This window comes from Oncorhynchus mykiss, chromosome 30, assembly GCF_013265735.2.
Source record: "Oncorhynchus mykiss isolate Arlee chromosome 30, USDA_OmykA_1.1, whole genome shotgun sequence".
Lineage (NCBI taxonomy): Eukaryota > Metazoa > Chordata > Actinopteri > Salmoniformes > Salmonidae > Oncorhynchus > Oncorhynchus mykiss.
In genome coordinates, this window is record NC_050570.1 from 693,992 (window position 1) to 717,067 (window position 23,076).

At 45.7% G+C, this 23,076-nt stretch overlaps 1 protein-coding gene across 1 annotated transcript in view; it reads left to right on the forward strand.

Annotated features, from left to right (window-relative positions):
- Window positions 1-946: 946 nt before the first annotated feature.
- tbc1d2b (TBC1 domain family, member 2B) overlaps window positions 947-23,076 on the forward strand; it is an 87,544-nt gene continuing 65,414 nt past the window's right edge. The window contains exons 1-3 of the mRNA XM_036968645.1: window positions 947-1,474; window positions 13,493-13,634; window positions 15,661-15,841. Of these exons, the coding sequence (XP_036824540.1) occupies window positions 1,136-1,474; window positions 13,493-13,634; window positions 15,661-15,841 (662 nt within the window). The 5' untranslated portion in view covers window positions 947-1,135. The remainder of the gene's footprint in view (window positions 1,475-13,492; window positions 13,635-15,660; window positions 15,842-23,076) is intronic.

Below are 23,076 nucleotides of genomic sequence, written 5' to 3' on the forward strand. Positions count from 1 at the left end.
AGAGATAGATAGCGAGCGAGAGAGATAGCGAGCGAGAGAGATATAGCGAGAGAGATAGCGAGCGAGAGACAGATAGCGAGCGAGAAAGACAGATCGCGAGAGAGACAGATAACGATCTGAGAGACAAGGCAAGAAGGGCATTCTATGCCATCAAAAGGAACATACATTTCAACATACCAATTAGGATTTGGCTAAAAATACTTGAATCAGTCATAGAGCCCATTGCCCTTTATGGTTGTGAGGTCTGGGGTCCGCTCACCAACCAAGACTTCACAAAATGGGACAAACACCAAATTGAGACTCTGCACGCAGAATTCTGCAAAAATATCCTCCGTGTACAACGTAGAACACCAAATAATGCATGCAGAGCAGAATTAGGCCGATACCCACTAATTATCAAAATCCAGAAAAGAGCCGTTAAATTCTATAACCACCTAAAAGGAAGCCATTCCCAAACCTTCCACAACAAAGCCATCACCTACAGAGAGATGAACCTGGAGAAGAGTCCCCTAAGCAAGCTGGTCCTGGTGAACACATAGCCTGTCTTCTCTTGAGAGCCATGTCTGCCTACGGTAGCCCTTCTCAATAGCAAGGCGATGCTCACTGAGTCTGTACATAGTCAAAGCTTTCCTTAATTTTGGGTCAGTCACAGTGGTCAGGTATTCTGCCGCTGTGTACTCTCTGTGTAGGGCCAAATAGCATTCTAGTTTGCTCTGTTTTTTTGTTAATTCTTTCCAATGTGTCAAGTAATTATCTTTTTGTTTTCTCATGATTTGGTTGGGTCTAATTGTGCTGCTGTCCTGGGGCTCTGTTCACAAACACAAACACACCTTACAGAGCCCCAGGACAGCAGCACAATTAGACCCAACCAAATCATGAGAAAACAAAAATATAATTACTTGACTTTTATTTTGAAATTTAGCCTTATGCTCACTTGACCTTAATGTCGCTAGGTTCACAATGCTGAATGATCCCACCTAATTTTGGCTCCTTCCTGGACTGGACTGCCTTCCATTTTTTATGACATATATTTGTATTGTTAGAGCGGCCACTTGAGTATCTGGTCAGTATAATGGATCATCTGTGACCGTGCGTCCGCTCTGGTGCAAGCCAAGACGAAGAAAGTTGGGGAAAGATGCAAGAAGAGGATGGCGGAGAGGAGAACTCTACACGAGACCTACGGGTTCTGGCCTCCAATTCGGTGGACGCAGGCGAACCCGAATCACTGAAGGACCCGGTTGCGAAACTATGCGGTTATTTGACTAAACTCGCTGGAAAAGGGCCGCTGCGGGGGTTTAAACTCCGCTGGTTTGTGTACGACGAGAGGAAATGTTATTTGTATTACTTCAAGACTCCCCAAGACGCCTTGCCGCTGGGACACATAACGATAGGCGAAGCCAGCTTCAGCTATGATGTGGAGGGGGATGAGGGGCAGTTTGAGATTCGCACCGCGGGGAAGGAGTTTGTACTCAAGGTAAATATAATCTACATGGTTTACAATTCTATAGTTACGTGAAGTTTGGTGTTAAATGCATGTCCATGTCATGGTTAGTGAATAGACGTCCACGATTGACAATTATTTTGCATAACAATAACAATATATGTCACAGCACAACAACACAACAACAGCACAACAAGTAGTTCTAGACACACCCTTTAATACGGCCTATAGTTTTAGGAAGTATCGTCTGCATGCATTGGTACATGGCAACTAAGTGACAATATGTTGGGAAACTGTCATTAGTCTGTGCTGTTACAATGTGTCAACTGCATCTCATGTTACAGGATAGAACGTATCCTGTTGAATCACGTGGGATGGAACGTAGCCTGTTGAATCACGTGGGATGGAACGTAGCCTGTTGAATCACGTGGGATGTAACGTAGCCTGTTGAATCACGTGGGGTGTAACAGCCTGTTGAATGACCTTTTTTTATTAGATTTTTTATTTATTTTTTACCTTTATTTAAATAGGCAAGTCATTTAAGAACAAATTCTTATTTTCAATGACAGCCTAGGAACAGTGGGTTAACTGCCTGTTCAGAACAACAGATTTGTACCTTGTCAGCTCGGGGGTTTGAACTTGCAACCTTCCGGTTACTAGTCCAACGCTCTAACCACTAGGCTACCCTGCCGCCCCGATGAGGGACGTAACGTAGCCTGTTGAATGACGAGGGACGTAACGTAGCCTGTTGAATGACGTGGGGACGTAACGTAGCCTGTTGAATGACGTTGGACGTAACGTAGCCTGTTGAATGACGAGGGACGTAACGTAGCCTGTTGAATGACGAGGGACGTAACGTAGCCTGTTGAATGACGTGGGACGTAACGTAGCCTGTTGAATGACGTGGGACGTAACGTAGCCTGTTGAATGACGTGGGACGTAACGTAATGTGTGGGAGAGACAAAAAGCGAGTAAAAAACACCCTAAATATTTTTAGAACTACAAATGAACTTTCTTCTGTCCATTCTTGTTTTTTTATGTCACAATTCCAACCCTCCTCCTTTATCTGGGCTTGGGACCGGCAAAAGTGACCCAAAAGAGACACTGGCGGAGTTACTTAGTTTTTTATTTTACTGAAAAAAACATTATTATTATTATTTTTTTTTTTACATTTACATCCCTCCCTGAATGTAAGCCAGGGCGGGATCAGCCAGCGGCTGCTTCCTGCATGCGTGATTCATTTGCAGTCTAGACGCGGAGGGGTGAACATCTCCTGCTCTGACTGCAGCTGGGAGGGACTGCTGGGCGAGGACTGGGCCGCCTGTGAGTGCTTTGGGACGGGGGTGGGGCCCACGGCAGCACCCGCTGCTCATTGAGAAGAGTAAGAACGATACGTGCTTTCACGTCAAAGTCTCCAAAAGTCTCCAATAACACCAGGAAAAGTCGCTAGATTTGTCGCTAGTTGCTTTTTGAAAACGTGTCGCTAGAGGGGTCTGAATACTCGCTAAATATAGCAACAAATTCGCTAAGTTGGCAACACTGCTCAGCAGTGGCTCTCTCACACCTCATTATGGTACATAGTTGGGCCTTGTTGTAAGAATAATTTTGCAGTCAATCCTGAATATTCTTTATGTTGTGTGTGTGTGTGTGTGTGTGTGTGTGTACGGTATGTTAGTGTTCAAATACTGGAGAGTTGAGACCAAATCACGGACGCTGGACAGAGTGGATTTCAGTTGTAACAAAAGACAGTTTTAATGAGTCAGAGATATCTTGTCCCGCAGTTTTACGTGCACGGACCTAGTTCACATAACTCGGCAAGGAGCCAGGTGAAAAAGAGGCCATATACAACGGTTACATTCATTTTTATACATAGAATAAAGTAGGTGGAGTCTTGTCGTTTCGGTCTTCTTGACTGGTCGGAGGGTTGGAGGCGGGCCTTGCTCTAGCCAGAGCAGAAGCCCCATTGGTGCACAGCAGAGCTTTATCCTGAGCATCCGACCAATAGAGGGGGTCAGTCTTGTGGCTGGGTGTATGTGTTCTTACGACGGAATGTCTTTGTTTATGAGCTATGTGTATGAATACTTATATAACAGGTACCAGTCAGGAGTTTGGAGACACCTACTCATTCAAGTTTTTCTTTATTTTTACTAGCGGCCACTTTTGTACTATTACACACGTTGTAGAATAATAGTGAAGACATCAGAATTATAATAAAACATAATGTAGTAACCAAAAAAGTGTTAAATAAATCAAAAATACACTACCTTTCCTAAGTTTGGGGTCACTTTGAAATAAATGTCCTTGCTTTTGAAAGAAAACCTTTTTTTTTGTCCATTAAAATAACATCAAATTGATCAGAAATACAGTGTAGATAGATTGTTCATGTTGTAAATTATTATTGTAGCTGCAAACGGCAGATGTTTTATGGAATATCTACATAGGTGTACAGAGGCCCATTATCAACAACCATCACTCCTGTGTTCCAATGGCACTTTGTGTTAGCTAATCCAAGTTTTATAATTTAAAAGGCTAATTGATCATGAGAAAACCCTTAGACTAGTTGAGTATCTGGAACATCAGCATTTGTGGGTTCGATTACAGGCTCAAAATGGTCAGAAACAAAGTATTTTCTTCTGAAACTCGTCAGTCTATTCTTGTTCTGAGAAATGAAGGCTATTCGATGCGTGAAATTGCCAAGTAACTGAAGATCTCGCACTGCTCCCTTCACAGAACTGCGCAAACTGGCTCTAACCAGAATAGAAAAGGAGTGGGAGGCCCCGGTGCACAACTGAGCAAGAGGACAAGTACATTAGAGTGTCTAGTTTGAGAAACAGATGCCACACAAGTCCTCAACTGGCAGCTTCATTAAATAGTCTGTCCAGTGTCTGTGTTCTTTTGCCCATCTTAATCTTTTATTTTTATTGGCCAGTCTGAGATATGGGTTTTTCTTTGCAACTCTGCCTAGAATGCCAGCATCCCAGAGTCGCCTCTTCACTGTTGACGTTGTGACTGGTGTTTTGCGGGTACTATTTAATGAAGCTGCCAGTTGAGGCATTTCCAGCTGTGCTAACATAACTGCAAAATAGTTTTCTAATGATCAATTGGCCTTTTTAAAATGATGAACTTGGATTAGCTAACACAACGTGCCATTGGAACACAGGAGTGATGGTTGCTGATAATGGGTCTATGTAGATATAACATAAATCTGCCATTTCCAGCTACAATAGTCATTTACAGCATTAACAATGTCTACACTGTATTTCTGATCACTTTGATGTTATTTTAACGGACAAAAAAAAAAGTGATTTATTTTCAAAAACAAGGACATTTCTAAGTGACCAACTTTTGAAAGATAGTGTATATTTCATATTTGAGATTCTAGATGTGAGATTCTTTCCCCCTTTGCCTTGATGACAGCTTCGCGCACTCTTGGCATTCTCTCAACCAGCTTCACGAGGAATGCTTTTCCAACAGTCTTGAAGGAGTTCCCACTTATGCATTCAGAAAGTATTCAGACCCCTTCACATTTTGTTAAGTTACAGCCGGATTAAATAAAAAAATGTCCTCCAATCTACACACAATACCCCTTTTTCAAGATGGCGCCGACAGAGATGGTTGGAGTCCTTCGGAAACTATGCTGCATTTTGTTTTTTTTATAAATGATTTCTTACATCTTACACCTGAAAATCTTAAGTGTTATTACATGCAGCCGGGAAGAACTATTGGATATAAGAGCGAAGTCAATTTACCAACATAACGACCATGAATACAACTTTCCCGAAGCGGATCCTCTGTTTGATCCACCAACCAGGACATTGGATCTAATCCCAGAGACCGACCCAAAACAATGTCGCCGCAGAAGAGATAGACAGAGCGGCCTCCTGGTAAGACTTCGGAGACGTGCACACCACCCACCGCTTCTGAGTATATTACTCGCCAATGTCCAGTCTCTAGACAACAAGGTGGACGAAATTAGGGCAAGGGTTGTCTTCCAGAGAGACATCAGAGACATTGTGACATTCTCTGTTACACGGAAACATGGCTCTCTCAGGATATGTTGTCAGTCGGTACAGCCACCGGGGTTCTTCATGTGTCGGGCCGACAGAAATAAACATCTTTCTGGGAAGAAGAAGGGCGTAATTGTCATGGTGTAATTGTAACAACAGGAACTCAAGTCCTTTTGGTTACCTGACCTAGAATTCCTTACAATCAAATGCTGACCACATTATCTCCCAAGAGAATTCTCTTCTATTATAGTCACATCCGTGTATACCCCCAAGCAGATACCACGATGGCCCTCAAGGAACTTCACTGGACTCTATGTAAACTGGAAACCACATCTCCTGAGGTGGCATTTATTGTAGCTGGAGATTTTAACAAAGCTAATTTAAGGACAAGGCTACCTAAATTCTATCAGCATATTGACTGTAGGAAGCATTCTGGCAAGACAATTGATCACAGCTACTCTAACTTCTGCGATTCACACAAGACCCTCTCCCGCCCTCCCTTCGGCAAATCCGACTACGACTCCATTTTGCTCCTACTGTCCTACAGGCAGAAACTCAAACTGGATGTACCCGTGACTAGAACCATTCAACGCTGGTCTGACCAATCGGAATCCACGCTTCAAGATTGTTTTGATCACGCGGACTGGGAAATGTTCCGGGAAGCCTCAGAGAATAACATTGATTTATATGCTGACTCGGTGAGTGAGTTTATAAGGATGTTCATTGGAGATGTTGTACCCACTGTGACTATTAAAACCTACCCTAACCAGAAACCGTGGGGGGATGGCGGCATTCGCGCAAAACTGAAAGCGCGAACCACCGCATTTAACCATGGAAAGATGACTAGGAATATGTCTGAAATATAAACAGTGTACTTATTCCCTCCGCAAGGCAGCGAAATCGGTATAGGGACAAAGTGGAGTCGCAATTCAACGGCTCAGACACGAGACGTATGTGGCACGGTCTAGATGCAATTACTGATGACAAAAAGTAAACCAGCCACCGATGAGGTCCGCTACCAAGGATTGCGAGCCCCCTCTCTCCTTCTCCGTGGCCGACATGAGTAAGACATTAAGCTCTGCTGTCCCAGACGGCATCCCTAGCCGCGTCCTCAGAGCATGTGCAGACCAGCTGGCTGGTGTGTTTACGGACATATTCAATCTATTCAAATGCTTCCAAATGGCCACCATTGTTCCTGTACCCAAGAAGGCAAAGAACTGAACTAAATTACTATTGCCTGTAGCACTCACTTCTGTCATCATGAAGTGCTTTGAGAGACAAGTCAAGGGTCATGTCACCTCCACCTTACCTGCCACCCTAGACCCACTTCAGTTTGCATACCGCCCCAACAGGCCCACATACGATGCAATCACCATCACACTACACACTGCCTTATCCCATCTGGACAAGAGGAATACCTCGGTAAGAATGCTGTTCTTTGACTACAGCTCAGCATTCAACACCGTAGTACACTCCAAGCTCATCATTAAGCTTGAGGCCCTGGGTCTCAACCCCGTCCGTCCTGTGCAATTGGGTCCTGGACTTTCTGACAGACCCTCCCCCGGGTGGTGAAGGTAGGAAACAACATCTCCACTTTTCTAATCCTCAACATTGGGTTCTTGGCCACCTCCCTGACCAAGGCCCTTCTCCCCCGATTTCTCAGTTTGGCCGAGCGGCCAGCTCTAGGAAGAGTCTTGGTGGTTCTAAACTTTTTCCATTTAAGAATGATGGTGGCCACTGTATTCTTGGTGAACTTCAGTCCTGCAGACATTTTTTGGTTCCCTTCCCCAGATCTGTGCATCAACACAATCCTCTCTGAGCTCTACAGACAATTCCTTCAACCTCATTGCATGGTTTTTACTCTGACATGCACTGTCAACTGTGGGACGTTTATATAGACGGTGGACTCCAATCTAGTTGTAGAAACATATCATAGATGGTCAATGGAACAGATTGCACCTGAGCTCAATTTCGAGTCTCATAGCAAAGGATCCGAATACTTATGTAAATAAGGTATTTCTGTTTTTTTTATTTTTAATAAATGCTTTGTTATTATGGGGTATTGTGTGTAGGTTTATGAGGAAAACAATTCATTTAATCCATTTTTGTTAAGGCTGTAACTTAACAAAATGTGTAAAAAGGTCAAGGGGTCTGAAGACTTTCCGAATGACCTGTAAAATAAAACAACTTGGAACCTCTAGAAACTCATCAATGGTGCCCTCTAATAGAACATCCTGGAACATCTAAAAACTCATCAACAGTGCCCTCTAATAGAACATCCTGGAACCTCTAGAAACTCATCAACGGTGCCCTCTAATAGAACATCCTGGAACCTCTAGAAACTCATCAATGGTGCCCTATAATAGAACATCCTGGAACCTCTAGGATTTCATCAATGGTGCCCTATAATAGAACATCCTGGAACCTCTAGGATTTCATCAATGGTGCCCTCTAATAGAACATCCTGGAACTTCTAGAAACTCATCAATGGTGCCCTCTAATAGAACATCCTGGAACATCTAGAAACTCATCAACAGTGCCCTCTAATAGAACATCCTGGAACCTCTAGAAACTCATCAACGGTGCCCTCTAATAGAACATCCTGGAACCTCTAGGATTTCATCAATGGTGCCCTCTAATAGAACATCCTGGAACCTCTAGAAACTCATCAATGGTGCCCTCTAATAGAACATCCTGGAACCTCTAGAAACTCATCAATGGTGCCCTCTAATAGAACATCCTGGAATCTCTAGGATTTCATCAATGGTGCCCTCTAATAGAACATCCTGGAACCTCTAGAAACGCATCAACGGTGCCCTCTAATAGAACATCCTGGAACCTCTAGAAACTCATCAATGGTGCCCTCTAATAGAACATCCTGGAACCTCTAGAAACTCATCAACGGTGCCCTCTAATAGAACTGTAACATTTTAAGGATATATATATATAGCAGCAGTAACATATAAACAATATAAACATTTCTGATGCACATACGGAGTATGCTAGTTGCACTCAAACATGCTTTCACCAATGATAATGACTAACACTTTATTAGCATGCACAGGGTGCCTGCACAAACAATGCTAGCATTAGCTGGTGCTGGCATACCGCACTACAACTTCTCTTATCTATAAACACCTTGCGCAGGGCAGGTATAAACAACATTCACCTGGAGGCGAAGGTGCTGGCCAGCGGAGTAGAACACCTGTTTAGGAGAGGTGCTGGCTAGCAGAGTAGAACACCTGTTTAGGAGAGGTGCTGGCTAGCAGAGTAGAACACCTGTTTAGGAGAGGTGCTGGCTAGCAGAGTAGAACACCTGTTTAGGAGAGGTGCTGGCTAGCAGAGTAGAACACCTGTTTAGGAGAGGTGCTGGCTAGCAGAGTAGAACACCTGTTTAGGAGAGGTGCTGGCTAGCAGAGTAGAACACCTGTTTAGGAGAGGTGCTGGCTAGCAGAGTAGAACACCTGTTTAGGAGAGGTGCTGGCTAGCAGAGTAGAACACCTGTTTAGGAGAGGTGCTGGCTAGCAGAGTAGAACACCTGTTTAGGAGAGGTGCTGGCTAGCAGAGTAGAACACCTGTTTAGGAGAGGTGCTGGCTAGCAGAGTAGAACACCTGTTTAGGAGAGGTGCTGGCTAGCAGAGTAGAACACCTGTTTAGGAGAGGTGCTGGCTAGCAGAGTAGAACACCTGTTTAGGAGAGGTGCTGGCTAGCAGAGTAGAACACCTGTTTAGGAGAGGTGCTGGCTAGCAGAGTAGAACACCTGTTTAGGAGAGGTGCTGGCTAGCAGAGTAGAACACCTGTTTAGGAGAGGTGCTGGCTAGCAGAGTAGAACACCTGTTTAGGAGAGGTGCTGGCTAGCAGAGTAGAACACCTGTTTAGGAGAGGTGCTGGCTAGCAGAGTAGAACACCTGTTTAGGAGAGGTGCTGGCTAGCAGAGTAGAACACCTGTTTAGGAGAGGTGCTGGCTAGCAGAGTAGAACACCTGTTTAGGAGAGGTGCTGGCTAGCAGAGTAGAACACCTGTTTAGGAGAGGTGCTGGCTAGCAGAGTAGAACACCTGTTTAGGAGAGGTGCTGGCTAGCAGAGTAGAACACCTGTTTAGGAGAGGTGCTGGCTAGCAGAGTAGAACACCTGTTTAGGAGAGGTGCTGGCTAGCAGAGTAGAACACCTGTTTAGGAGAGGTGCTGGCTAGCAGAGTAGAACACCTGTTTAGGAGAGGTGCTGGCTAGCAGAGTAGAACACCTGTTTAGGAGAGGTGCTGGCTAGCAGAGTAGAACACCTGTTTAGGAGAGGTGCTGGCTAGCGGAGTAGAACACCTGTTTAGGAGAGGTGCTGGCTAGCGGAGTAGAACACCTGTTTAGGAGAGGTGCTGGCTAGCGGAGTAGAACACCTGTTTAGGAGAGGTGCTGGCTAGCGGAGTAGAACACCTGTTTAGGAGAGGTGCTGGCTAGCGGAGTAGAACACCTGTTTAGGAGAGGTGCTGGCTAGCGGAGTAGAACACCTGTTTAGGAGAGGTGCTGGCTAGCGGAGTAGAACACCTGTTTAGGAGAGGTGCTGGCTAGCGGAGTAGAACACCTGTTTAGGAGAGGTGCTGGCTAGCGGAGTAGAACACCTGTTTAGGAGAGGTGCTGGCTAGCGGAGTAGAACACCTGTTTAGGAGAGGTGCTGGCTAGCGGAGTAGAACACCTGTTTAGGAGAGGTGCTGGCTAGCGGAGTAGAACACCTGTTTAGGAGAGGTGCTGGCTAGCGGAGTAGAACACCTGTTTAGGAGAGGTGCTGGCTAGCGGAGTAGAACACCTGTTTAGGAGAGGTGCTGGCTAGCGGAGTAGAACACCTGTTTAGGAGAGGTGCTGGCTAGCGGAGTAGAACACCTGTTTAGGAGAGGTGCTGGCTAGCAGAGTAGAACACCTGTTTAGGAGAGGTGCTGGCTAGCAGAGTAGAACACCTGTTTAGGAGAGGTGCTGGCTAGCAGAGTAGAACACCTGTTTAGGAGAGGTGCTGGCTAGCAGAGTAGAACACCTGTTTAGGAGAGGTGCTGGCTAGCAGAGTAGAACACCTGTTTAGGAGAGGTGCTGGCTAGCAGAGTAGAACACCTGTTTAGGAGAGGTGCTGGCTAGCAGAGTAGAACACCTGTTTAGGAGAGGTGCTGGCTAGCAGAGTAGAACACCTGTTTAGGAGAGGTGCTGGCTAGCAGAGTAGAACACCTGTTTAGGAGAGGTGCTGGCTAGCAGAGTAGAACACCTGTTTAGGAGAGGTGCTGGCTAGCAGAGTAGAACACCTGTTTAGGAGAGGTGCTGGCTAGCAGAGTAGAACACCTGTTTAGGAGAGGTGCTGGCTAGCAGAGTAGAACACCTGTTTAGGAGAGGTGCTGGCTAGCAGAGTAGAACACCTGTTTAGGAGAGGTGCTGGCTAGCAGAGTAGAACACCTGTTTAGGAGAGGTGCTGGCTAGCAGAGTAGAACACCTGTTTAGGAGAGGTGCTGGCTAGCGGAGTAGAACACCTGTTTAGGAGAGGTGCTGGCTAGCGGAGTAGAACACCTGTTTAGGAGAGGTGCTGGCTAGCGGAGTAGAACACCTGTTTAGGAGAGGTGCTGGCTAGCGGAGTAGAACACCTGTTTAGGAGAGGTGCTGGCTAGCGGAGTAGAACACCTGTTTAGGAGAGGTGCTGGCTAGCGGAGTAGAACACCTGTTTAGGAGAGGTGCTGGCTAGCGGAGTAGAACACCTGTTTAGGAGAGGTGCTGGCTAGCGGAGTAGAACACCTGTTTAGGAGAGGTGCTGGCTAGCGGAGTAGAACACCTGTTTAGGAGAGGTGCTGGCTAGCGGAGTAGAACACCTGTTTAGGAGAGGTGCTGGCTAGCGGAGTAGAACACCTGTTTAGGAGAGGTGCTGGCTAGCGGAGTAGAACACCTGTTTAGGAGAGGTGCTGGCTAGCGGAGTAGAACACCTGTTTAGGAGAGGTGCTGGCTAGCGGAGTAGAACACCTGTTTAGGAGAGGTGCTGGCTAGCGGAGTAGAACACCTGTTTAGGAGAGGTGCTGGCTAGCGGAGTAGAACACCTGTTTAGGAGAGGTGCTGGCTAGCGGAGTAGAACACCTGTTTAGGAGAGGTGCTGGCTAGCGGAGTAGAACACCTGTTTAGGAGAGGTGCTGGCTAGCAGAGTAGAACACCTGTTTAGGAGAGGTGCTGGCTAGCAGAGTAGAACACCTGTTTAGGAGAGGTGCTGGCTAGCAGAGTAGAACACCTGTTTAGGAGAGGTGCTGGCTAGCAGAGTAGAACACCTGTTTAGGAGAGGTGCTGGCTAGCAGAGTAGAACACCTGTTTAGGAGAGGTGCTGGCTAGCAGAGTAGAACACCTGTTTAGGAGAGGTGCTGGCTAGCAGAGTAGAACACCTGTTTAGGAGAGGTGCTGGCTAGCGGAGTAGAACACCTGTTTAGGAGAGGTGCTGGCTAGCGGAGTAGAACACATGTTTAGGAGAGGTGTTGGCTAGCTGAGTAGAACATTTGAAATATTAAAGGAGAACCTCACACTCTAGGAGCTCAGATGCAATAATTGAATAACCTGATAACCAACGTTTCGACAGGCCAGCTGTCTTCTTCAGGGTATAATGACACACTGCAGGGTGACTAGTTTATAGTGTCAAAGGACACACAAAGGTGTCTGTAATCATGGCCGGGTGTGGCCTGATATCATTGGTTAATTCTCAGATATAAAAAGGTATATAAACATTCATCACACAAAATGTCCCCCAGAGAATATCCTGACATGCCAATGGATGCACACAACAGTTGGGTTAGGAAACAGCATGTGAAAGTCTGTCAGTATCAACAACGTATGTTCTCCATACTGCAAGCACGCTCTAATGTGAGGTGTGCGGGGTGGTGCCTTGGAGTGAGTCCAAGCTCCCTGATTGGTTGGAATGAGTGGAAACTTGAAGGGTGATTGACAGGGCTGCAGACCAATCAGGTTGAAAGGGCCAGCCTTTTCCCCCACCTGTACTAGCATGGAGTCTGTCCTCCCCAGACAACTCTCACATCCTGTATAACACTCTATGCAAAGGAAATGTTAGATTTTGTAGTTTTAACATTTTGTGGATGATTGTTTTGAGGCCTGACCCTAACCCTGTGTCTCTGTCCCCCTCCAACTACAGGCCTGACCCTAACCCTGTGTCTCTGTCCCCCTCCAACTACAGGCCTGACCCTAACCTCCAAACCCATAACCCTGTGTCTCTGTGTATCAGGCCCCTAACCCTGTGTCTCTGTGTCAGGCCCCTAACCCTGTGTCTCTGTGTTTCAGGCCCCTAACCCTGTGTCTCTGTGTTTCAGGCCCCTAACCCTGTGTCTCTGTGTCACGCCCCTAACCCCTTGTCTCTGTGTTTCAGGCCCCTAACCCCCCTGACTCTACGTCTCTGTGTTTCAGGCCCATAACCCCCCTGACTCTGCGTCTCTGTGTTTCAGGCCCCTAACCCCCCTGACTCTGTGTTTCAGGCCCCTAACCCCCCTGACTCTGCGTCTCTGTGTTTCAGGCCCCTAACCCCCCTGACTCTGCGTCTCTGTGTTTCAGGCCCCTAACCCCCCTGACTCTGCGTCTCTGTGTTTCAGGCCCCTAACCCCCCTGACTCTGCGTCTCTGTGTTTCAGGCCCCTAACCCCCCTGACTCTGCGTCTCTGTGTTTCAGTCCCCTAACCCCCCTGACTCTGCGTCTCTGTGTTTCAGGCCCCTAACCCCCCTGACTCTGCGTCTCTGTGTTTCAGGCCCCTAACCCCCCTGACTCTGCGTCTCTGTGTTTCAGTCCCCTAACCCCCCTGACTCTGTGTTTCAGTCCCCTAACCCCCCTGACTCTGCGTCTCTGTGTTTCAGGCCCCTAACCCCCCTGACTCTGTGTCTCTGTGTTTCAGGCCCCTAACCCCCCTGACTCTGCGTCTCTGTGTTTCAGTCCCCTAACCCCCCTGACTCTGCGTCTCTGTGTTTCAGGCCCCTAACCCCCCTGACTCTGCGTCTCTGTGTTTCAGGCCCCTAACCCCCCTGACTCTGCGTCTCTGTGTTTCAGGCCCCTAACCGCCAGGTAATGCAGTACTGGCTCCAGCAGCTGCAGCAGAAGCGTTGGGAGTTCAGTAACACCAGAGGGTCTGGACAGAGAGACAGCTGGAGTTCTCCTACCCCTCACACTGGCCTGGTGGCCAAAGATACAGGTACTACCCTGCTACACCCTTACACTGGGGACAAAGATACAGGGACTACACCCTTACACTGGGGACAAAGATACAGGGACTACGCCCTTACACTGGGGATAAAGATACAGGGACTACGCCCTTACACTGGGGACAAAGATACAGGGACTACACCCTTACACTGGGGACAAAGATACAGGGATTACACCCTTACACTGGGGACAAAGATACAGGGATTACACCCTTACACTGGGGACAAAGATACAGGGACTACACCCTTACACTGGGGACAAAGATACAGGGACTACACCCTTACACTGGGGACAAAGATACAGGGATTACACCCTTACACTGGGGCCAGACTGTAAATATAGTGTCAGAGCTGTGTCTGTTGTTCACACTGTAGACAGTAAATATAGTGTCAGAGCTGTGGCTGTTGTTCACACTGTAGACAGTAAATATAGTGTCAGAGCTGTGGCTGTTGTTCACACTGTAGACAGTAAATATAGTGTCAGAGCTGTGGCTGTTGTTCACACTGTAGACTGTAAATATAGTGTCAGAGCTGTGGCTGTTGTTCACACTACAGACAGTAAATATAGTGTCAGAGCTGTGGCTGTTGTTCACACTGTAGACAGTAAATATAGTGTCAGAGCTGTGGCTGTTGTTCACACTGTAGACAGTAAATATAGTGTCAGAGCTGTGGCTGTTGTTCACACTGTAGACAGTAAATATAGTGTCAGAGCTGTGGCTGTTGTTCACACTACAGACAGTAAATATAGTGTCAGAGCTGTGGCTGTTGTTCACACTGTAGACAGTAAATATAGTGTCAGAGCTGTGGCTGTTGTTCACACTGTAGACAGTAAATATAGTGTCAGAGCTGTGGCTGTTGTTCACACTACAGACAGTAAATATAGTGTCAGAGCTGTGGCTGTTGTTCACACTACAGACAGTAAATATAGTGTCAGAGCTGTGGCTGTTGTTCACACTGTAGACAGTAAATATAGTGTCAGAGCTGTGGCTGTTGTTCACACTGTAGACAGTAAATATAGTGTCAGAGCTGTGGCTGTTGTTCACACTGTAGACAGTAAATATAGTGTCAGAGCTGTGGCTGTTGTTCACACTGTAGACAGTAAATATAGAGTCAGAGCTGTGGCTGTTGTTCACACTGTAGACAGTAAATATAGTGTCAGAGCTGTGGCTGTTGTTCACACTGTAGACAGTAAATATAGTGTCAGAGCTGTGGCTGTTGTTCACACTGTAGACAGTAAATATAGTGTCAGAGCTGTGGCTGTTGTTCACACTACAGACAGTAAATATAGTGTCAGAGCTGTGGCTGTTGTTCACACTGTAGACAGTAAATATAGTGTCAGAGCTGTGGCTGTTGTTCACACTGTAGACAGTAAATATAGTGTCAGAGCTGTGGCTGTTGTTCACACTGTAGACAGTAAATATAGTGTCAGAGCTGTGGCTGTTGTTCACACTACAGACAGTAAATATAGTGTCAGAGCTGTGGCTGTTGTTCACACTGTAGACTGTAAATATAGTGTCAGAGCTGTGGCTGTTGTTCACACTGTAGACAGTAAATATAGTGTCAGAGCTGTGGCTGTTGTTCACACTACAGACAGTAAATATAGTGTCAGAGCTGTGGCTGTTGTTCACACTGTAGACAGTAAATATAGTGTCAGAGCTGTGGCTGTTGTTCACACTGTAGACAGTAAATATAGTGTCAGAGCTGTGGCTGTTGTTCACACTGTAGACAGTAAATATAGTGTCAGAGCTGTGGCTGTTGTTCACACTGTAGACAGTAAATATAGTGTCAGAGCTGTGGCTGTTGTTCACACTGTAGACAGTAAATATAGTGTCAGAGCTGTGGCTGTTGTTCACACTGTAGACAGTAAATATAGTGTCAGAGCTGTGGCTGTTGTTCACACTGTAGACAGTAAATATAGTGTCAGAGCTGTGGCTGTTGTTCACACTACAGACAGTAAATATAGTGTCAGAGCTGTGGCTGTGGTTAGTAACAGACTGTCTATCTGCTGTGTTTCAGATGTCTTTGTGTTTGAGAAGCCCAGTCACAGTGACAGCATGGAGAGGGTACGCAGCGACTTTGCTATGGAAACAGACACGGACGGACTGGTGGGTGTCCAATCAGCACGAGGCCCCTCCCACCACCCCCCCAACCCCCTCAACTTCTCCAGCAAGCTGGGCCACTGGAGCTCAGAGATCAGGTAAGGTCTGGTGTAAGGGCTGTGATAAGGACTGGGCCTAGTGTAAGGGCTGTGATAAGGACTGGGCCTAGTGTAAGGGCTGTGGTAAGGACTGGGCCTAGTGTAAGGGCTGTGGTAAGGACTGAGTCTGGTGTAAGGAATGTGGTAAGGACTGGGTCTGGTGTAAGGGCTGGGTCTGGTGTAAGGGCTGTGGCTGTGGTAAAGACTGGGTCTGGTGTAAGGGGTGTGGTAAGGACTGGGTCTGGTGTAAGGGGTGTGGTAAGGACTGGGTCTGGTGTAAGGGCTGTGATAAGGACTGGGCCTAGTGTAAGGGCTGTGATAAGGACTGGGTCTGGTGTAAGGGGTGTGGTAAGGACTGGGTCTGGTGTAAGGGCTGTGGTAAGGACTGGCCTAGTGTAAGGGCTGGGTCTGGTGTAAGGGCTGGGTCTGGTGTAAGGGCTGTGGTAAGGACTGGTTCTGGTGTAAGGGCTGTGGTAAGGACTGGGCCTAGTGTAAGGGCTGTGATAAGGACTGGGCTGTGAAAAGAACTGGGCCTGGTGTAAGGGCTGTGATAAGGACTGTTTCTGGTGTAAGGGCTGTGGTAAGGACTGGGTCTAGTGTAAGGGCTGTGATAAGGACTGGGCCTAGTGTAAGGGCTGTGGTAAGGACTGGGTCTGGTGTAAGGGCTGGGTCTGGTGTAAGGGCTGTTGTAAGGACTGGTTCTGGTGTAAGGGCTGTGGTAAGGACTGGTTCTGGTGTAAGGGCTGTGGTAAGGACTGAGTCTTTTGTAAGGGCTGTGGTAAGGACTGAGTCTTTTGTAAGGGCTGTGGTAAGGACTGGGTCTGTTGTAAGGGGTGTGGTAAGGACTGGGTCTGTTGTAAGGGGTGTGGTAAGGACTGGGTCTGGTGTAAGGGGTGTGGCTGTGGTAAGGACTGGGTCTGGTGTAAGGGGTGTGGCTGTGGTAAGGACTGGGTCTGGTGTAAGGGGTGTGGCTGTGGTAAGGACTGGGTCTGGTGTAAGGGCTGTGGTAAAGACTGGGTCTGGTAAAAGGGCTGTGGTAAGTAGAGGTCAACCGACTAATTGGAATGGCCAATTAATTAGGGCCGATTTCAAGTTTTCATAACAATCGGTAATTGGCATTTTTGGACACCGATCATAGCTGATTACGTTGCACTCCACGAGGAGACTGCGTGGCAGGCTGACTACCTGTTACTCCACGAGGAGACTGCGTGGCAGGCTGACTACCTGTTACTCCACGAGGAGACTGCGTGGCAGGTTGACTACCTGTTACTCCACGAGGAGACTGCGTGGCAGGCTGACTACCTGTTATGCGAGTGCAGCAAGGAGCCAAGGTAAGGTGCTAGCTAGCATTGAACATATCTTATAAAAAAACAATCTTAACATAATCACTAGTTAACTACACATGGTTGATGATATTACTAGTTTATCCAGCTTGTCCTGCGTTGCATGTAATCAATGTGGTGCCTGTTAATTTATCATTGAATCACAGCCTACTTCACCAAACGGGTGATTTAACAAGCGCATTCGCGATAAAAGCACTGTCGTTGCACCAATGTGTACCTAATCATAAACATCAACGCCTTTCTTAAAATCAATACACTATTATATATTTTTAAACCTGCATATTTAGTTAATATTGCCTGCTAACATGAATTTATTTTAACTAGGGAAATTGTTTAATTTCTCTTGCGTTCTGTGCAACAGAGTCAGGGTATATGCAGCAGTTTGGGCCGTCTGGCTCGTTGCGAACTATGTGAAGACCATTTCTTCCTAACAAAGACAGCCAACTTCACCAAACGGGGGATGATTTAACAAAAGCGCATTTGTGTAAAAAGCACAATCGTTGCACGAATGTACCTAAACATCAATGCCTTTCTTAAAATCAATACACAGAAGTATATTTTTTTTAAACCTGCATATTTAGTTAAAAGAAATCCAGGTGAGCAGGCAATATTAACCAGGTGAAATTGTGTCACTTCTCTTGCGTTCATTGCACGCAGAGTCAGTGTATATGCAACAGTTTGGGCCGCCTAATTTGCCAGAATTTTATGTAATTATGACATAACATTGAAGGTTGTGCAATGTAACAGGAATATTTAGACATATGGATGCCACCCGTTAGATAAAATACAGAACGGTTCCGTATTTCACTGAAAGAATAAACGTTTTGTTTTCGAGATGATCATCGACTATATTAATGACCAAAGGCTCGTATTTCCGTGTGTTATTATGTTATAACTAAGTCTATGATTTGATAGGGCAGTCTGACTGAGCACAGGTAGGCAGCAGCAGGCTTGTAAGCATTCATTCAAACAGCACTTTAGTGCGTTTTGCCAGCAGCTCGTCGTTGTGCTTCAAGCATTGCGCTGTTTATGACTTCAAGCCTATCAACTCCCGAGATTAGGCTGGTGTAACCAATGTGAAATGGCTAGCTAGTTAGCGGGGTGCGCGCTAATAGCATTTCAAACGTCACTCGCTCTGAGACTTGGAGTAGTTGTTCCCCTTGCTCTGCATGGGTAACGGTGCTTTGAGGGTGGCTGTTGTCGATGTGTTCCTGGTTCGAGCCCAGGTAGCGGCGAGGAGAGGGATGGAAGCTACACTGTTACACTGGCAATACTAAAGTGCCTATAAGAACATCCAATAGTCAAAGGTACATGACATACAAATGGTATAGAGAGAAATAGTCCTATAATTCCTATAATAACTACAACCTAAAACTTCTTACCTGGGAATATTGAAGACTCATGTTAAAAGGAACCACCAGCTTTCATATGTTCTCATGTTCTGAGCAAGGAACTGAAACGTTAGCTTTTTTATATGGCACTTTTACTTTCTTCTCCAACACTTTGTTTTTGCATTATTTAAACCAAATTGGACATGTTTCATTATTTATTGATGTATTATATTAAGTGTTCATTCAGTATTGTTGTAATTGTCATTATTACAAACATATATATTTTTTAAATCGGCCGATTTAATTGGTATCGGCTTTTTTTGGTCCTCCAATAATCGGTATCGGCATTGAAAAATCCTAATCGGTCGACCTCTAGTATATAGGAATATACAGTATAGTGAATATACACTACATGGCCAAAAGTATGTGGACATCTCAACAATCCGTTTCTGTATGGCCCTCGCTTTGTGCTCGGGGGCATTGTCATGCTGAAACAGGAAAGGGCCTTCCCCAAACTGTTGCCACAAACTTTGAAGCAGAGAATCGTCTAGAATGTCATTGTCTGCTGTGGTGTTAAGATTTCCCTTCACTGAAACTTAAGAGGCCTAGCCCGAACCCTGAAAAACAGCTCCAGACCATTATTCCTCATCCACCAAACTTTACAGTTGGCACTATGCATTCGGGCAAGTTGCGTTCTCCTGTCATCCACCAAACCCAGATTCGTCGTCAGACTGCCAGATTGGGAAGCGTGATTCATCGCTCCAGAGAACGCTTTTCATCTACTCCAGAGTCCACATCTCTAGCAGGGCAGACATTTGACAAACTGACTTGTTGTAAAGGTGGCATCCTATGATGGTGCCACGTTGAACGTCCCTGAGCTCTTCAGTGAGGCCATTCTACTGCCAATGTTTGTCTATGGAGATTGCATGGCTGTGTGCTCGATTTTATACACCTATCAGCAACGGGTGTGGCTGAAATAGCTGAATCCACTCATTTGAAGGGTTGTCCACATACTTTTGTGTATATAGTGTATATGTCTATGGGACGAACACCGCAGCAGCCTTTGAATAACCCAACCAATAACCCAAGAAGCCTAGACTCTCAGGTTATTAAAGGGGAAGTAGCTACTAACCTAGCCTCTCAGGTTATTAAAGGGTAAGTAGCTACTAACCTAGACTCTCAGGTTATTAAAGGGGAAGTAGCTACTAACCTAGACTCTCAGGTTATTAAAGGGACAGTAGCTACTAACCTAGACTCTCAGGTTATTAAAGGGACAGTAGCTACTAACCTAGACTCTCAGGTTATTAAAGGGACAGTAGCTACTAACCTAGACTCTCAGGTTATTAAAGGGACAGTAGCTACTAACCTAGACTCTCAGGTTATTAAAGGGACAGTAGCTACTAACCTAGACTCTCAGGTTATTAAAGGGACAGTAGCTACTAACCTAGACTCTCAGGTTATTAAATTGACAGTAGCTACTAACCTAGACTCTCAGGTTATTAAAGGGGAAGTAGCTACTAACCTAGACTCTCAGGTTATTAAAGGGACAGTAGCTACTTACCTAGACTCTCAGGTTATTAAAGGGACAGTAGCTACTAACCTAGACTCTCAGGTTATTAAAGGGACAGTAGCTACTAACCTAGACTCTCAGGTTATTAAATGGGAAGTAGCTACTAACCTAGACTCTCAGGTTATTAAAGGGGAAGTAGCTTCTAACCTAGACTCTCAGGTTATTAAAGGGGAAGTAGCTACTAACCTAGACTCTCAGGTTATTAAAGGGACAGTAGCTACTAACCTAGACTCTCAGGTTATTAAAGGGGAAGTAGCTACTAACCTAGACTCTCAGGTTATTAAAGGGACAGTAGCTACTTACCTAGACTCTCAGGTTATTAAAGGGACAGTAGCTACTAACCTAGACTCTCAGGTTATTAAAGGGACAGTAGCTACTAACCTAGACTCTCAGGTTATTAAATTGACAGTAGCTACTAACCTAGACTCTCAGGTTATTAAAGGGGAAGTAGCTACTAACCTAGACTCTCAGGTTATTAAAGGGACAGTAGCTACTTACCTAGACTCTCAGGTTATTAAAGGGACAGTAGCTACTAACCTAGACTCTCAGGTTATTAAAGGGACAGTAGCTACTAACCTAGACTCTCAGGTTATTAAATGGGAAGTAGCTACTAACCTAGACTCTCAGGTTATTAAAGGGGAAGTAGCTTCTAACCTAGACTCTCAGGTTATTAAAGGGGAAGTAGCTACTAACCTAGACTCTCAGGTTATTAAAGGGACAGTAGCTACTAACCTAGACTCTCAGGTTATTAAAGGGACAGTAGCTACTAACCTAGACTCTCAGGTTATTAAAGGGACAGTAGCTACTAACCTAGACTCTCAGGTTATTAAAGGGACAGTAGCTACTAACCTAGACTCTCAGGTTATTAAAGGGACAGTAGCTACTAACCTAGACTCTCAGGTTATTAAAGGGGAAGTAGCTACTAACCTAGACTCTCAGGTTATTAAAGGGACAGTAGCTACTGGCCTAGACTCTCAGGTTATTAAAGGGACAGTAGCTACTGGCCTAGACTCTCAGGTTATTAAATGGACAGCAGCTACTGGCCTAGACTCTCAGGTTATTAAAGGGACAGTAGCTACTGGCCTAGACTCTCAGGTTATTAAAGGGACAGTAGCTACTGGCCTAGACTCTCAGGTTATTAAAGGGACAGTAGCTACTGGCCTAGACTCTCAGGTTATTAAAGGGACAGTAGCTACTGGCCTAGACTCTCAGGTTATTAAAGGGACAGCAGCTACTGGCCTAGACTCTCAGGTTATTAAATGGACAGTAGCTACTTGCCTAGACTCTCAGGTTATTAAAGGGACAGTAGCTACTGGCCTAGACTCTCAGGTTATTAAAGGGACAGTAGCTACTAACCTAGACTCTCAGGTTATTAAATGGACAGTAGCTACTGGCCTAGACTCTCAGATTATTAAAGGGGAACTAGCTACTAACCTAGACTCTCAGGTTATTAAAGAGACAGTAGCTACTGGCCTAGACTCTCAGGTTATTAAAGGGGAAGTAGCTACTAACCTAGACTCTCAGGTTATTAAATGGACAGTAGCTACTAACCTAGACTCTCAGGTTATTAAAGGGGAAGTAGCTACTAACCTAGACTCTCAGGTTATTAAATGGACAGTAGCTACTAACCTAGACTCTCAGGTTATTAAAGGGACAGTAGCTACTGGCCTAGACTCTCAGGTTATTAAAGGGACAGTAGCTACTAACCTAGACTCTCAGGTTATTAAATGGACAGTAGCTACTGGCCTAGACTCTCAGGTTATTAAAGGGACAGTAGCTACTAACCTAGACTCTCAGGTTATTAAAGGGGAAGTAGCTACTAACCTAGACTCTCAGGTTATTAAAGGGACAGTAGCTACTGGCCTAGACTCTCAGGTTATTAAAGGGACAGTAGCTACTAACCTAGACTCTCAGGTTATTAAAGGGGAAGTAGCTACTAACCTAGACTCTCAGGTTATTAAAGGGACAGTAGCTACTAACCTAGACTATCAGGTCATTAAAGGGACAGTAGCTACTGGCCTAGACTCTCAGGTTATTAAAGGGACAGTAGCTACTAACCTAGACTCTCAGGTTATTAAAGGGACAGTAGCTACTGGCCTAGACTCTCAGGTTATTAAAGGGACAGTAGCTACTGGCCTAGACTCTCAGGTTATTAAAGGGGAAGTAGCTACTAACATAGACTCTCAGGTTATTAAAGGGACAGTAGCTACTGGCCTAGACTCTCAGGTTATTAAAGGGACAGTAGCTACTAACCTAGACTCTCAGGTTATTAAAGGGACAGTAGCTACTAACCTAGACTCTCAGGTTATTAAAGGGACAGTAGCTACTGGCCTAGACTCTCAGGTTATTAAAGGGACAGTAGCTACTGGCCTAGACTCTCAGGTTATTAAAGGGGAAGTAGCTACTAACTTTCAGCCCATTGTACTCAGTGCCTGTTGAAACTGGTATGACTGGTGTAATATGCCTGTCAAAACTTCCTCTTGGCGAGAGATTGATGAAGCACTAGCTCCATCTCTTTAAGTGGTGTAAGATGAAGTCTGACAACACAGTGCCGAGGGTAGAAACCAACTAGTTGTGATCCTACAGTTAGTGTGTGTTTATGAACAGTATGGCTGCTCTGCTCTACTTAACAGCCTTACTCTCTCCTTTAGAACACATCTGCTGCTTGGATGATGTCATGTTCTAGAATGCCAGATCTCACGGCTGGGTTGGAGCTGAGTATGGAGAGGTCAAATGGAAATCACAATTCTGAGTAACATTCCAAGAGCGATTTAACAAGCAATGGAGGGGAAGTTTCCGACTTACTATGTTGGGAAGTCTGACACACTAACTGGTCTTATAGCGCCAGGTTGAGAAAGCAGAAATGCTTCACCAATCGTAGGTGTGAAAATACAGAGAGGAAATGGTTAGACAGACACCATGTGGGTGAAGGTTCACAAAACTTTCAGAGCCCAGAAATCATCAATCCCCACCAGTGGAAGACAATTGAAC